This window comes from Bombina bombina, chromosome 11, assembly GCF_027579735.1.
Source record: "Bombina bombina isolate aBomBom1 chromosome 11, aBomBom1.pri, whole genome shotgun sequence".
In the NCBI taxonomy this organism is placed as follows: Eukaryota; Metazoa; Chordata; class Amphibia; order Anura; family Bombinatoridae; genus Bombina; species Bombina bombina.
Window position 1 is genome coordinate 83,754,064 of NC_069509.1, and position 17,534 is coordinate 83,771,597.

General features: G+C 35.7%; 1 protein-coding gene across 1 annotated transcript in view; it reads left to right on the forward strand.

The window, feature by feature from the left end:
- AXIN1 (axin 1) overlaps window positions 1-10,712 on the forward strand; it is a 165,369-nt gene extending 154,657 nt beyond the window's left edge. The window contains exons 6-7 of the mRNA XM_053694215.1: window positions 6,244-6,411; window positions 7,262-10,712. Of these exons, the coding sequence (XP_053550190.1) occupies window positions 6,244-6,411; window positions 7,262-7,388 (295 nt within the window). The 3' untranslated portion in view covers window positions 7,389-10,712. The remainder of the gene's footprint in view (window positions 1-6,243; window positions 6,412-7,261) is intronic.
- Window positions 10,713-17,534: the final 6,822 nt, after the last annotated feature.

Below are 17,534 nucleotides of genomic sequence, written 5' to 3' on the forward strand. Positions count from 1 at the left end.
GTATCTGCAGCTGTTTGTTTTTCTTTCCTACTGGGGAAACGCAAGAGGATGTTTACTGATTCAGATAGTAAGGTTCTGCTCCACAGGCTGTTCCCTCTCTTAGGTCTGATGAGGGGGACTGGCCGGTAGTTTCAGAGGGTGAAATCTCAGGTTTGGACAGTATAATTCTTTCATCTGATGCTGAGGTCATCTTCTTCAGAAATATGCTTGCACACCTCGTGTACTTTATAGGAGGATTATAGCTATTTGGACGACATCGATATTCCTGTTGTCAACCTTTGGAAGTTCTTGTGAACTTGATCATTTCTATGATGTTACTTCCTTTGAGGAAAGGGTTTCTAACTTGTTATGGAAATTGGCACATTGGTGTAGGAGAAGCTAGGGATACCTTTCTCCCTGTCTCCTGAACTTTATAGGATTTTCCTGTTCCTGACTCATTAAAATGCACGGTACCCTAAGTAGAGGATCCTTATGGAGGGTAGCTGCTCTTTTACGGATCCTTGTATAGAAGCTGGAGATTTATTGTTCTTTTAGAGCAATTCCTTGTCTTATTAGACTTGCTGTCCTAGCCACCGGGCATTGCAGCTTTCAGCTGAGAAGCCTTCTTGTGGCTTAGTGATACAGTCTAGGCTTTATAGTTCTGCAGTGGCAGATTCAATTTTTATGTTTCCTCCAATTCCAAGCTTCTGGCGTTTTTTTAAGGATGAGTCCTTGTTTGGACCTGGTCTGATGGTATTATCCTCTGACGTGCAGGTAAAAGGAGTTTTTCTATCACTTGTCTAGAGGGTAAGGCTAAAGGAAGGTTTCCCCTTTTTCCTTTTTAGTCAGGGGTCATGTCTTTTTAGACCAGTCTCTTTTTTCTCCCAGAGGCAGATTCTCTTCTAGAATATCTAAAATCCAGGTAGAATGAGAAACTTTCCTTGAACAGGGTTCAGGACATTCTTCTCTGGGAGTGAGAGTTCCAGCCCCTGTCTGGGAACGGGATCTGGGTATTTTCCTGAAGTTTTTCTGGTGCTGACCCTCAAAGTAATATCCATTCTCTTTTGATGAGAAAGACTTTTAGGTCCTGGGGTAGTAAAAGGGTGCTTTTCTGGACTATAGATGGTTCAGGTGTCGTCCTTCCTTCGAACTGTTTCTCTTTTGAGATTTTGTCCAATCTTCATCTTCTTTCTCATGGATGGGAATTGAATCTGGAGAAGTGTTCCCCTGTTCCATCTTCATGGGTGGACTTTTATAGTCTCTGTATTTAGAAGGTGTTCTAACAGAGGTCAGATTTTAAGGATTTGTTCCTTTTTCTCTGTCTGCAGTCTAAGGTCCAGCATACAGCAAGCTCTAGTTGTCCGGTAGATGGCTTTGCCCTTTACAGCCAGTAGGTTGGGAGTTCGGATCTACCTGCAGCTGAATTTCCTTCACTTTTAAGTGATTCAATATAGGAGGGAATTGGTCTTATGGTCTCCATGGACATCATTTCTTTTGCTATTTTCCATAAAATGGAGAACTTTCGGCTCTATCTCAAAGGATAGATATAAATCAGTTGACAAGAGTCTCTCTACTTTGGTATTTTTTCAGGCATATCTATTTCAGAGAGTGTGCTTCTGGAGATATTCTTGGGTGATGTGTCCATGGATGCCAACCTGCTGGTCTGGTATACTGTCTGGGTCTTATTAAGATTAAGGACTCGGAAGCTGCTCTTCTCTTTAACATCTGGAGTAGAGAGCAATTTTCAATTCTCTGGCTTCAAACATGAAGCTTTAGCTTGGCCTCTTAGCCATCAGTCGTTCTTAGCTTGGTTCCAGTCGGACAATATCACCTCAATGGTTTATATCAACCAACAGGGAGGTACTAGGGGTTCCTTAGCCATATAGAACGTGACTTGGGTTCTTCAGTGGGCGGAGGCTCATTATTGATGTCTGTCGTCCTCTTTCCTGAGATGGACAATTGGGAAGCGGACTTCTGAATGGTCAGATATTTCTTCCCAGGGAGTGGTTTCTCCTTCTGGAGGTGTACTCTGGGGAAACCCTCAAATGGTCATGGTCAAGTGATCCACGGATAGATGTTTTGGCGTTTTTTTCTTGGATTTCAGTCTGGCATACCCGTTTTCCTCCATTTGCTTTCCCTCCAATAATCATTGCTCGTATTCTTCAGTAGAGAGCGGCAGGGGTTCTAATAGCCTCAGCTTGACCGCGCAGGATCTGGTATGAAGACCTTTTGGTAATGTCATCTCTACACTTTGGTGACTTTACCTGAGGAAGGACCTTCTGAGTCAGGGTCCCTTTATTCATCTAGTTTCTCTGATGCTGCCTACTTGAAGATTGAACGCCTGTTTTTGTTTTAGCGTGATGTTCAGAGCCGGACTTGCCTGTTTCTAGAAGGATTATCATAGATTATGGCATATTTTTCTTTATTGGTGTGAATCCAAGGGCTTCTCTTGGAGTGCAGTCAGGATCCGAATTTTGACCTGTCTCTAAGAGGTCTGGGATCTACCTGCAGCTGAATTTCCTTCACTTTTAAGTGATTCAATATAGGAGCTAATTGGTCTTATGGTCTCCATGGACCAGATTCTGTGTTGTCTGGCCGTCGTGCCAGATGGGCAATCTCTTTTCAGGCCTGGTCAAAATCAGGCCTGCCCTTAAAGTAAGTTGCTCCCTCTTGGAGCCTTAACCTTGTTCTTAACCTTGTTCTTTAGGTTTTGCAGTACATTCCATAGATATTAAGTGTTATCTCGGAAGGCTATCTTTTCTGTTCAGTGAGTCTCGGGACTTTCAGCTTGGCAGTGTGTTTCACCTTATCTTATCTTCCTTGCAGATAAGGTGGTTCTTTGTACTAAGTTTGGTTTTCTTCCTAAGTTGTTTCGGATGGAAATATTAGGTAGGATATTGTTGTTCCTTGTCTATGTCTGAATCCTTCTTGCCATAAGGAACGTTGGTGGCACAATTTGGAGGTTGTGCGTGTTCTTTTTCTCTTTTACAGGCAACTAAGGATTTTCGCCAGTTTTCTATTGGTGGTTTGTTTCTCTGGGACAGCTACTTCTCTTTCCCTTTGGTTGGAAGTATAATTTGTTGTGTTATGAGACTGCTGGACATGCCGCTTCATGAGAGAATCACGGTTCATTCCACAAGGGCTGTTTCTTCTTCCTGGGTCTTTAAAAATTGAAGCCTCTGTTGAACAGATTTGCAGGCTGCAACTTTGTCTTTTCTGCATACTTTTTCTAAATTTTAATTTTTGCCTCGGATAAGGTTTTTTTGGGGAGAAAGGTTCTTCAAGCAGTAGTGCCTTTCGTTTAGGTGACCTGTCTTGTCCCTCCCTTATCATCTGTGTCCTCTAGCTTGGGTATTGATTCCCAACAGTAATTAATGATGATCATGGACTCATTGCGTCATTAGAAAGAAAACAACATTTATGCTTACCTGATAAATTTGTTTCTTGACACAGTGAGTCCACGGCCCTCCCTGTATTTTTCAGACAGTTTTTTATTATATAATACTCAGGCATCTCTGAACCTTGTGTTGCTTCCTTTCTCGCCTTTTCCTTCAGTTGAATGACTGGTGTTTGTGGGAAGAGAAGTGATACTTAACAGCTTTGCTGCGGGCTCTTTGCCTCCTCCTGCTGGCCAGGAATTATATTCCCAACAGTAATTAATGATGATCCATGGACTCATAGTGTCAAGAAAGAAAGAAATGTATCAGGTAAGCATACGTTTTTATATGACACACTTAGCAGCTTTTTTTATAAATAGCTTGATGGGATTAAAACCCTAAATCTCATTCTCTGATTATATATCTTTCTCCCCAAATGAAGATAACCTTTAGTTGGTGTCTAAATAGAGAGAGTTATTGAATGGTAAAAGTTCAAGTAACCCACCTGGGATCTGATATCCATATATGAGTTATATATTGGAGTTACCTTTATCTAAGATGCTATATACATACAAGTCAGATTCCGTTTATCATGCTGTTCTTGAGATGATCTGTTATGGGTTTTTTATGATATTAAAGGGGGATTGCCCCCAGTACTATCTATAACAAAAAATATTAGCTTTAGCGATTCAATTAGTTATCTCTTAAGCTTTATCCCAATCTATCTCTTCCCAGATAGATATAGAGTTAAACAAATAGAACACAGGGGTAATATCTTTAAAATGCTTATGGTGAAGAAAAAAAACCTTCATCTCCTCTGTTCACATAAAGACAGATGCAGCTTCTTTCCCTGAATTATATAATGTATAATCCCCTTGCCCTAATTTTCTTTGTTTTGGTCTCACCCACATCTATTTTTTCTTGAGAATTGATCCATGATTGGTGTTGGTGTACAGTATCCCAGGGTTGTATGGCACTGAGATCAGTGTGTGACCACACCACTCCTTTTTGTGGGGACTCGAGGGATCTGGGTCCCAATAAACTTAATTAGAAGTATTACATATTATCTTTTTTCAGTATTTAAAAGGACAGCAAGGTCATTATTCAGATAGAGTACATTGTTTAAAACAGTTTTTCAATTTACTGATTTATATCATCAGGTGAGACAATGACAAGAGGCCTGTATGTGCAGCTAAAAAACATTTAGAGTCTAGCAGCACTGTAGTATTCTTTAAAATACATTTATTGCGTCATATCTGGTTCAAATAGTGTCACTTGTTTCATTTTTTTATTTTTTTTATTAATACATGATTAAGGGTATTTAACCGAAACGTTGTCACTGTTTGACCCAGATATGATGCAATAAAGGTATTTTAAAGAATACTACAGTGCAGCTGGACTCTACAGTTGTTTGGATATGGTTTACAGTTTGGCAGTAGCCCTATATCAGTGCTATACTTCATTTGGCCTTTCATATATGTGCCGCCACCAATCACCATCTAGTTTCCCCATTAGTTTCAACAAAGGATACCAAGAGAACAATCAAATTTGATAATTAATGTAAATGTAAATAGGAAACTTGCAAGTTCTATCTGAATCATGTAAGTTTCATCTTGACTTTACTGTCCCTGTTCAAAATTGAATACACTGTAGCTTTCCATATGTAAATTGTAATATTTGTGCTGCTCCCCGTATGTGATTCACCTTCCTCTCTTTGTACTGAAAAGGTTGAGATGATAAAACACTGAAGACTTCTATTTCTGTGTCAAAAATATTTACAAAGCATACATCAGCTTATGTGTCCTCATAGGCGGATACAAAAGCTTTATCTGTAGTCAAATGTTTCTGTGAGGTGGCTGCTATGAAATAATAAATAAATATATAAATACAAAACTTTGCAGGCATCGATAGGAATTCTTCAAAAACTTGAGCTTTTGAAAGGAATTTCTGAAGGATACTTAGATGCGTGAAGCACACACTATTTTCCATCTATCGTTATCCCAACGCTTTGGAAATAAGAGAATACTATAACCTTCAAATTGTATTTTATTCTTGCTAGCATCAAACATTCTTTCTGCGTATTTGATTTGTTTCTGGCAGGTGTCACGTTTGTGAGCTAGTTGCAATGAAGTAAATATGTGTAGGCAGAAGAACAGCGATTGGTTCGGAAGATCCTGCTGCTTTTCCTGCCGTATCACTTGAACTAGAAAATAGAGGGACAATTTAATTTTGCTGTCAAACTTAAACTTGTATTGCAAAGTCTGGAAAAATAACTTTATATTTTGTTCTTGAAACTTCCAAACCACTTGCATCTGAAGTTTTTTCTAAGCCTTTTCATGAAAAGACCCTGCACACTGCTGTTCACCCTCCTAGTGAAGTTATAGGTACTTAGTAGTGCTTGCCTTTCCAACGTCTTTTTATAGCAGCTGCAGAGTATTAAATGCATAGAAAGTTGCACCTTTGAGTTTATTTTTTATTTGAAATAGCTGGTTTTGCTCATTGAAACCACACAAGAACACAAGAATATTTCTCTCTTTCTCTCGCTTCTTTATGGATGGTGACTTTAGTGAGCAAAGACTGCTATATCAGTTGTAAAAATAAGACTAAAGTAGAACTTTTCAAGGCATTTATTGTTTTGCAGCTGGTGTATACAGTAATTTGGAACATATTCAATTGGAAAAAAAATACAGTGCAGTGTTCCTTTAACTACTCATGTTACTAATAGTTTTGCAGGAGATATTTTGCACAATTTGGATAAGTAAACAATACCTTCAGATTTTTTTTTTTATATATAGATAAAACAATATTTTTCCATGTAAAGCTTACCCAAATCAGAAAAAAAATGTATCTCTCCATGTAACGGTTTTGTTTTTCCTTTTGATCATAGGTTAAAACTACAGAAAAAAACTGGAAGTGCTACTCCACAACCTTGTGACAACATTGTAGTGGCATACTACTTTTGTGGAGAACCAATACCCTACAGAACAATGGTTAAAGGTCGAGTGGTTACCCTTGGACAGTTTAAAGAACTGCTTACTAAGAAAGGCAACTATAGGTAATAATCCTATTTGGAATGTGATAATTATTTGTTGATGCGTCAGTATGTATATGAGAAATTACTTGTTTGAATAAAAATAGAAATGTTCTTAATATGTTCAATTAAAATTAATATAATTATTATTTATTTGTAGAGAGCCAACAGATTCCGCAGTGCTATAAACATAGGTATGATATCCAAAGTAGCATTCAGAGAACAAGTGTGTAGAAGGCTCTTGTAGATCAGCTATCATGAAGGTGATCTACAAAACATCTGGGATTATAGGCTTACATGCTAAAGGGGTTGACGAGATATCTAAAGGAGTATCAGTCTTCTTTAGAAGAGATTACAGGAATTTCAATATCTACCTGGAAGCAGAAATCAATTCCAGAACATGGCTAGGTTATCTCCTAAATGAAAGGAGACCACAGTAGTAATCTTTCTGACCTCTGAAAGCAAATCTGTGTTTTCATTTTAATGCACATTTTATTTTTACTTTTATACATGGTGTGTGCATATAGCATATGTGAATGCCAAATTAACAAAGGCTGAACATTGTGATAAGGAAACAACCAAATCCTGGATACATACCCAGTAAATTTAGCTTTAGAGGGAAAAAAAGGACAGTTTTGTATAAAATGATATTATGACTTTAATTGCGAAGGTGAATTCCCACCGGTTATGCCAGGAAAATCAAATATACTAAATTATAAGTTTAATTAAACTTCGCATGGTCAATTTCACAGCTTATATCAAGGATCCAAGTGCATTTTATATGTGTGCTTGTAATTGCTGTGTTCATGCAGTATATTCTGCTAGGTGATTTGGTCATTTTATTTCACATAACTAAAAATAGTTTATTTTGCAGGTATTACTTCAAGAAAGTGAGTGATGAATTCGACTGTGGTGTGGTATTTGAGGAGGTGCGAGAGGATGATACTGTTTTACCCATTTATGAAGAGAAAATCATTGGCAAAGTTGAAAAAATTGATTAAAACCATCGCCTTGAGGTTTGCGTAATAACAGAAGGCCTATGAAAGACTATAATGGATTAAATATGTGCTGAAAACATCACATAATCTCTCAACAGTCTCATGCTGTAATACTTGGGGTACATGTTTTAAAATGTAAATCGCCACAGAAACCAGACTAACTACAGATGTTAGTGACTGGTCAATGGAACCTGCCAGTGGCGATTTTCAGATTCTGCTGTACTCGGAGTAATAAATGTAATGTAGCAGTGTACAGTTAAGTTAGATATTGTAATAGAACCTTGTTTATAAAAGCTGCATATTTTTATACATTATAATAAAATGGAAAGAATTTCCAATGTCACAGTGCTCTTATGTAAATGTTAAACAATTAAGGTGCTGAAGTCACCAAATGCGTCCATCATTTATTATGCATTTAATTTCTCTCTTTCTTAACTTTAAAATATTTACCACAATTTAATTTATTTAATTGCAAAATCTGGTCAGCTCTGTATAGTCTATTTTTTTTTCATTATTGTTTTTTTCCTTTGTATCTTAAGAGATGCAGTTGCCATAGTTCCGAGTGTAAGCACACTTTGACCTTATGCAGGTATCACTTAATATAATATATACCTAATTTTATTGTTTTCGTAATAGAGGGCTCTCTTGTGCACTGCATTTGTTTTGAAGAGAAAAAAATTTATATGTGTTTCCTGTTATTTACTTTATGTTCTAGACTGGCTTGCCATGCCTTTTTGTGATAATTTAAAATAAACTATTTCAGCTTTACATACAAATTAAGCAGGGCATAGAATTGCAGGTACTTTGTGTTTTGGTAAAATTAAAAGATTATTTTAGGCTGAACCTTAACAGGACATGAAACTGATGCCGCCTCCCTTTTTTAAAAATTATTATTAAATTATGATTGGTTCTTGCATGTTATTAAGGCTGGGGAAGAGAGCACACAGTTGATTCTCTCCCTCATTGTAATGGCTTAAGACGGGGGAACCTTGGCCCTCCTGATTTTTCAGAACTACATTACCCATGATGCTTAAAGTGAAGGTAAAGTTACCTTGACGCTGATCCCAAATATAATTCTTTGTTCAAAATTAATATGAGTTTCATCCATTATTTATTTTTTTTAAATGTATTGTAAATCCAGTAATCGCCGTTTAAATTCCCTTTTTGCCGGTCCGCAAATTCAACCCTTTTTTTTTTTTTTTTTTATCTGTCTTGGTCACGTTTTTAGATCATCCAGTTGAAAATCTGGCCGTTAGGCGGCCATGACCCCACGTCATCCGCCTACTTGATGATCTGCGCATGCGCTACAATCTAATTCAGCATCTGTGAATACAGGAGCGTTCCCGTTTTGCGCATGCATACTTGTTTTATTTAGGAATCCACATACAATTTACACGTATCACATGCACAGTGGTGATTGAAATCCCCGATTCGCGCATGCACACTTAGACTGTTCATCGTGAACACGCTTCTGAGATTACGTATAGAGCGGGTAGGACCGCTCTATACGTCACCGCACATAACATCAGGAAATAGAGGTTGGGAGGAGTTATCGTCGAAACGGTAGGGAAATATATAGCTATAAAAAAATCTAAATAAAAAAAAAAATCTATAAAATAAAGTTAGCGATTTGCTTATGGTATGATGAAATAATGCATTGATATCTTTGGATTTACTAAACATTACCTTCACTTTAAGCACTCCAAAGTCCAGTTGAGCATCATGGGAAATGTAGTTCTGAAACTTCAGGAGGGCCAAGGTACCCCATCCCTGGAGAGATGAAGTCTCTAACTGGCTGTATTTCTTCTGCCTTTTTATAAAAAAAAAAAAAAAAGTGAGAGAATAGAAGTGTTGATTGGCTGTCTGGAGGCTGCAAAAGAGGTACTTTTAACTAATTATTTTTATCATACAAAAAATATACATTTTTAAGGATAGTTTTAATTATTGGCGAACAAAATATATATTGTGCATCCGTTTTATTTCCCATTAAAGGAATAGTCTCTTTTATCTTTATTTGAAAAAGCAAGAATATAAGCATAGGAGTCGGGCCATTTTTGGTTCAGAACCTTGTTAGCGCTGTCTGATTGGTGTCTAAATGTATACACCAATCAGAAAGCGCTACCCAGGTGCTGAACCAAAAATGGGCCGGCTCCTAAGCTTACATTCAGATAAAGATAGCAAGAGAACGAATAAAAATTGATAATAGGATTAAATTACAAAGTTGCTTAAAATTGCAAGCTCTATCTGGATCATGAAAGTTTAATTTTGACTTGACCATCCCTTTAAATGGAAGTATTAGTCCTCCCCTTTTTCTTGTGATATTCTTCATGATAAGGACATTTTTTACATACATTTTATTGTATTTCTGGAAGTCCCCTAAGAAAATATTTTCCTTTATGGCATTTTACTCTGTATGCTTTGAATTTGCAGATTTGGATAAACAGTATGTTCTTATTGTTGTTGGTTTTTGTTGAGCAAATCTTCCATCAAATTTAATTTATTTGAAGCATCTTGATTCCTTTCCTGTATTTGTGGCTTGTTAACATCTAACTATTTTCCATGTTCAGATATATTTGATTTAGGATATAGCAGTGCAATTTGAAATCTATGCTGGCACTTGACAGTGGAGTAAGGCAACTCATGTATTTTGTTAGGATGCATTAATTGTACTATTTTATAATTGTATGTTAATTCACAAAATAAAGTACTGTAAATATTGGTATTTAAGTTTGCAACATGCCGATATAAGTTGTTGTTTTTATAGGTAAAGATTCCTTTTTTGGTTGTCTAATTCATTAAATGTAATATATAATTTTTATTTAAAACACCAAAGCACTTAAATGTGTAAAACTTTTGGGTGTCTGCTGCAAGTGAACATTTTATACTACAAAATGCCTTTTGTGGAATTGGCCCATTCATTTTTTTTTTAGCTTTGCCCAAAATATAATTGGGTTCTCAACATATTCCTTACAGTAAGCTTTAATCTTTTGATAGATGGTTAGCTATAAAATGATATATATTGGTAACAAGATGCAAATGTTTAATGCCGTCTTACATTCTATATGATTGTTAAATATTGTCATACTGCGTTCGTATTTATTATAAAAGAAAAAAGCTTGTATTCTTTCTATTGTATTTACTGCAATAATCTTTTCTCAATCAAATATAACTATATACAGCCACAATACTCAAGTTGCTATCTCTGACTATAACAGTTTGCCCACACGGCACCGGAGTACTGTAAAACCAAGCCTATAGAGTATAACAATTTGGTAAAACAGGACTATGTATAGCATATAGTTCCAGAATAAAAATATTGTAAACTAATATTTTCCTCTACGTAAACATTTGTGGAACATGCACCTTTTAATCTGTTCTTACAGTTAAAGGGATACTAACCCCACATTTTTTCTTTCATGATTCAGATAGAACATGCAATTTTAAACAACTTTCTAATTTACTGCTATTATCAATTTTTCTTTGTTCTCATGTTATCTTGATTTGAAAAAGCAGTAATAAAAGGTTAGGAGCCGGCCCATTTTTTAGTTCAGCACCTTGGTAGAGCTGCTGATTGGTTTGCTACATTTAGCCACAAATCAGCAAGTGCTACCCATGTGCTGAACAGAAAATGGTCTGGCTCTAAAGCTTACAGTACTGCTTTTTCAAATCAAGATAGCATGAGAACAAAGAAAAATTGATAATAGGAGTAAATTAGAAAGGTGCTTAAAATCTCATGCTCTATCTGAATCATGAAAGAAAAAAAATTGGGTTTAGTATCCCTTTAAAGAAAAAAAATTGCTTGATTAAAAAATATTTTCCGTCCATTCAAGGCTGTACTAAAAGTAAAGGATTTTTTTTTAACAACTAGTGAACAATATTATATCATAAAATGTTCTGCTTAAATAATTTACAAAAAAAAAGTACACTTACGTGTTAAGTATTTAGTTATTCTTTTTACAATGCCTTTTTAAAATTGTGTTAAAACCTGCACAATATGAGCCTGGTGTTCCTTCTCTACACAGCTCAGTATTTCTCTACACTCGATAGCCTGCTGTAGAGCATCTGCTGAACCAGCTACTCAGCAACCAGGCATCACTGGCTGTAATAGTGAGAGCACAGTATATTGACTACATCATAGAAGGCAGCAGTTTTCTGTCTTACATTGTGTAGGGATACAAAAAAATAAAAATATTAAGCGGCAGCTGCCTACCTCTCTTCCACTTTAAACCCTGCTCTAGTTGATGATTATTCCAGCACAGGGTTACCTCAGTAACAAACTAATCTCTGCAGCACTCCTTACTGTTCTCTGACAAGTTTAAGCAGCTAAGGCAACTTGTCATAAAGCAGTAAGGAGTGTGATTTCAGTGACTCACTACAGAGCCTGGCTTGTTGCATCAACTTTCTATTTTATCTTCTTTAGCTGCAAAATGTTTAATACATACATGTGGCAAAATGCAATTTAAGGCATTTCTTTTTTAAATATTGTACTTTTTCTAGCTACAGTGTCCCTTTAAGAGGGCCGCAGGGCCCCTTTTAACTGTTTTTGAACCTACAGGAAAAGTATTCACGTCCACTGTATCCATGTAATTGAATTTAGGTGAGAATATGAGTAACAGAGAGGTGTTTTGTGGATATATTTAAAATATTTTCTAGTGACGAAAATGGACTGATCTACCTTAATCCGAAAACTAGAATAGCGATGCAGCCCTTAAATAATCATTTGCTTACCACTATAATAAAGCAGTGTTCTCCTCAGAACCTTTTTAATGGGTGCACCACCTGCTGATTTTACAGACCACCCGGCTAAAATGAACTAACAATAACATTTTCAATGTTTATTGCATCAAATATTTAATAATTTTTTTAAATGATGCAATTTAATTTGTGCTTTAGATAGAAGAATATAAACCTATTACAAAGTATTACACATTATCCCCAACCACTTCATAATGCCACTCGGCAGGCAATTTGTTTCTGTAGAGAAAAATGGTAAAGGATAAATATCTTAAAGGGACAGTATACACCAGTTTTCGTATAACTGCATGTAATAGACCCTACTATAAACAATAATATGCACAGATAATTACATAAAAATCCAGTATAAAACCATTTAAAGGGACAGTATACACTCATTTTCATATAACTGCATGTAATAGACACTACTATAAAGAATAATATGCACAGATACATAAAAATCCAGTATAAAACCATTTAAAGACTTACTTAGAAGCTTCCAGTTTTTAGCTCTTTTTAAAAGGTTACTGGAACACCCACTGCAAGTGGGAAATATCGGACCCTCCCCCTTCCTTTGCATATGAAAAGACCCTTTACACAAAAAGAAGCAAGCTGGAGTAGGTATACGTCGGTATTCTCCTAAAACTTTGGGTCTTGGTTAGGAGTCTGAAAATCAGAGCAGTTATTTAAAAATAAGCAAAACTATCCATTTAAAAAAAAACTATGGGCTATATAAATAGATTATCTACAAAACATTTATGCAAAGAAAAAACGAGTGTATAATGTCCCTTTAACTGTAGAAGGAAGCATTGCAGCTAAAAAAAATAACTTTTCCCCCAGTCTTAAAAATGGGAGTTCCACGGCTGGTTCACTTTTGTGATCTATATTCATTAAGTGAACATTCTTCACACATAACATACAAGGGGCAGTGAGAGGAAATAAGCAGCGGAAACCAGCTGTAGAAGTGATCTATAGTGAGACCCATAAATTAATGTGCTGGAGAAAGGCAGCAATGAGTAATAATAGCTGACTCCATACAGTGAAGAATGCTCCATGTCATCTGAGAAAAGCTAATGGAAGTGACATAGACCCCTTAATACACTCAGTGCATGCAGGGAAGAAAAATCAAATTGTGAATTATTTATCGAACCAGATTGCAACCAATGAGTATGCTTACTTGTGTCATTTTGGAACAGCGATTTAAAGATGATTTCAAGGGATATTAAGCAGTTAAAGGACCATTCAACACAGTAGATTTGCATAATCAGCACATGCAATATAACAAGACAATGCAATAGCACTTAGTCTGAACGTCAAATGAGTAGTAGATTTTTTTTTCTGACAATTTTAAAAGGTATGTCTATTTCCACTCCCCCTGTACCATGTGACAGCCATCAGCAAACCACCAATGCATACACGTACCATGTGACAGCCATCAGCCAATCACAAATGCATACACGTTTATTCTGTGAATTTTTGCACATGCTCAGTAGGAGCTGGTGACTCCAAAAGTTTAAATATAAAAAGACTGTGCACATTTTGTTAATGGAAATAAATTGGAAAGTTGTTTAAAATTGCATGCTCTATTTGAATCATACAAGTTTAATTTTGACTTGTGTCCCTTTAATGTATGTTACACATAAAGATGCACACAGAGCAAAGATTAGCCTTATAACAATATGTAGCTGTATTGTTGCCATTATATTAGTTGTTTAAATATTGATTATTAAATAGTGATATGTGTAAAAGTTTAGTTTCTTTAAAGTACTCTAGATCAGGGGTCAGCAACTTTGGGCCCACAGATGTTTTGGAACTAAATTTCCCATGATACTCAGACAGCTTAATGAGTATCTCAGCATCATGGGAAATGTAGTTTAAAAACATCTGGGGGTCCAAGGTTGCTGACCCCTACTCTAGTTTGTATAATGTAATGGGTGCCACCATGTTTGAACTAGTTTTCTATTGATCTCTGTCTTCTGCTGAGAAAATAAGGGAACAATATATTATATTAACCACACAATAGAGTTTGCATAAACAAGGCAGAGTGGAAATCCATACAACCTTGTCTATTGTATTGCCTGTTTTATATCTCTTCCTAATTGTTTGCAGTGTAATTTCAAAATAAAACTCAACAGTTAAATTATAGGAAAGGGGGACAAAATAAATAATGAAAGTATATTACAATTTTTTTTAACTACACACAATTAAACATTTTATATTACAATCTCATACTGTTTAATATCCCTTTAAACATTACATTTATACTGTATTTATAAGTGACCTTATTTGTTGGATGATCCTGAAGTTATCTAAGATTTTGGGGCCAATAAAAATCTGTTTTTGAATTACCAGAACTGCTGTAGTGAACTGTCTATATATTATGCATTCTAAGAGAATATATTAATAGTGCATGTTATTTGCCACTGATACCTTTTTACATTTTTTTTGTTATTACCTATTGGAAATGTTTTGACAATACTAAATGGTATTTCTTTTCATCTGGCAGCAATCTAGCATGGCTCCTTAGTATAGCTGCTGCTTAACAGTTTATTAAGGAATTGGAATATAAAATGACATTTCATACTGTATATATTGCGTGTATTTTATTTAAAATCAATGTTTCCAAGTGGTAACATTGCAATTTAACCTACAGAGACTGGCATATGTCAAATTTATTATGTAACTTAATATCTTCTAACCACATTTTTGTAAAGTCTCCCATTTTTATCCTCTGTTTTAATTTTTTAATGTTCACCAATACACTTTTAGGGATCATTTTAATATAATTTGTTGCATAAACCTTTAAAGTGTGATTTTCAACGTCTGTCATTTTGGTTTTGTTAATCAGTGAGTGAAAAGCTACATAGAGAAAGGGGCCTTTGCAACATTGCATTGCCATTAAAGGGACATTAAACCCACAATAGTTTTTATATTATTATTATTTATTTCCAATTAACTTTTATTATTAAACTTTGTTTTATTCTCTTGGTATTCTAATTATTTGTTAAAGGAGCAGCAATGCACTTCTGGGAGCTAGCTAAACACAGCAGATGAGCCAATAGCAAGAGGCATATAAATGCAGCCACAAATCCGCAACTAGTTGTTTAAAATTGCATGCTCAATCTGCATTTTGAAAGTTGAATTTTGAGTTTACTGTCCCTTTAATGTAAATCTGTACATACTCATATAGTTTTCTTAAAATTGATTATAAACTAAAGTATTTTGAAAGCTAGGATACAAAAGCAGATGGTCTGTTGCTTAGACGCATACCTCTGTTACCTTTTTAATGAGTTTACTAGCAATCTATGAACCAGATATAAGCCAAAGTAAAGTGTTACATTAGTATCTTGAAACTGTTGTTATAATTGATTTTGGTACATGTTGTCCTTTTTGTCCTGAAGAAAAAAAAAACACAACACGTTTTATTAACGAGTGCTAAAGTTTGTGTCTGTATTGCAGATGTATGTCACAGAGTGCCTTTAAATGTAGTTCTTGTATAGAACCTGGGCATAAACATTTTGCTTTCATCCAGGGAACGCAAGGTTTTGTTGATGTTGCTTTTCTACTGTCTGTTTTTATTTCTCACGTCCTTTGTACTAAAGAGGTTAATTTCTTTGTAAATATGTAAATTTTCTTAAAAAAATGCAAAAATATAAAAAAATGAAGCACAGCAGCCCATCTGAACACTTCTGTCACTAATCATATCCCACCGATGCTGTCTTGTAAATTTTTTTAAGAGGTACTTGGAGAATAATTAAATAAAAAAAAAAATAATATGCATTATTTGTCTCTCTTTTATTGCTGTACAGATTACTGTTTCATTTCTTTTGAGTGTTTAAATGTTTGCACACATCTGACCACTGTGGTGTCTTTACATTACACAGTATGCACTTTGTTTTTCTCACTGGAAGAAGTAGCGTCAATAATTATACCTATTTGATAACTAATATATTTGGTGTTAAACTGAAAATATCTGTCCTTATCTCTAGCAGACCTAAACAATAATCAAATTAGTGCTGCCATGTCTCTAGTATTGAAATCACTACATTGTGTGTTACAGATGGACACTAAGGGGTCGATCAACCTCTTCGGCAGGCTTTCGCCTGCTTACGACTGCAGGTTTCTCACAAGAGAACCTGCACGCCATATTTAACAAGCAGCGTTCATCAGACTGCTGCTTCCCTACCCTTTCGCCACCTCTTAGGAGGCAAATTTCAAACTCCACGGTCTCTTCCGACCGTGGAGATTGACAGATACTGCCCGTGCGTGATTGACTGTGTGCGGGTAGGGGGCGGGATTGCACGTGAGCGCGAAATAGTGCTCGTGTGCAATGCTGCATTCCGCCAGGGGAATTCAGCCTGCCAGAGGCGAGCTGCGGCGGACAGGGGTGCATATATGTGCCCCTGTCTGCCGCAGCTTGATAAATCGACCTCTAAGGTTAAAACCCCTGCTCTGTGGTTGAATAGTTCTTAAAGGGACACTAAACTTCTTGTAATTACAAGACCTTTCTGTTTTACTATAGAATAATATATCAGCCAAGTCTTAATGTTTTTAAAACAAATTAACATCCTTTTTACTGCATTTATTTTTTAACAGCCACCCACCATTTTCCTTATTTAAAGGAGCCAATCTGGGCTTTAGTCTGTTTTACAGTTATTTGGTAGACTATTTAGGGGCAGATATGTAGCAGGGTTATATCCTTGATAAGTCAGCAGGATGCATTTCAAGATCTGAGAATTTGAAACTGCTCATGTAATTAATCTGAAAATAAAACAAATTGACAAAATAAACAATGAAAATATATTTGTAGTGGTTTCATTATGCATAACTAAATATTTTATATTAAAATGTCAAGATCTTTACTGTCCCTTTTAAGGTAGTGCTGCTTTTAAATCATCCCTTAATTACATGGAACAGCAGCACCAGTGCTCAGTATGCTGCAATTGTTATTTGAAGGGGGGGGGGGGTGAAGGAGGAAAAGAGCACTAAACTGTGAGTCTAGAATCTCTTTCCAACCTAAGAGCAAGGTCATGACATTTTACTTTTTTCCAGGACCTATTTTCAAGGTCCCATGCTTATATTTGTCAAGCAGTGGAGTCATTCAATGATAAATCAGGACAGTGTGCAGGTTAATAGACAGAGGGTAACACCTTCTTTGAGGTTTTTAAAGTACTACACAGGAGTGAAGAAATATGATTTAGTACATTTACTGCAAAAAAAAAAAAATCTTTTTTTTTAATCATAATAGAAGCCAGTTGCAGTACAAGGAAACAACTTGGTGTGGTAAACAACTACAAATCCTTCTAACTGTAAAAATGTTGTTTATCATAATGCAAACATTTTAAGGATTTTGTGACCAAAATAGCAATGAAATATGTTCTGTTGCTTTATAGTGCTTTAACCATTATGAAATAC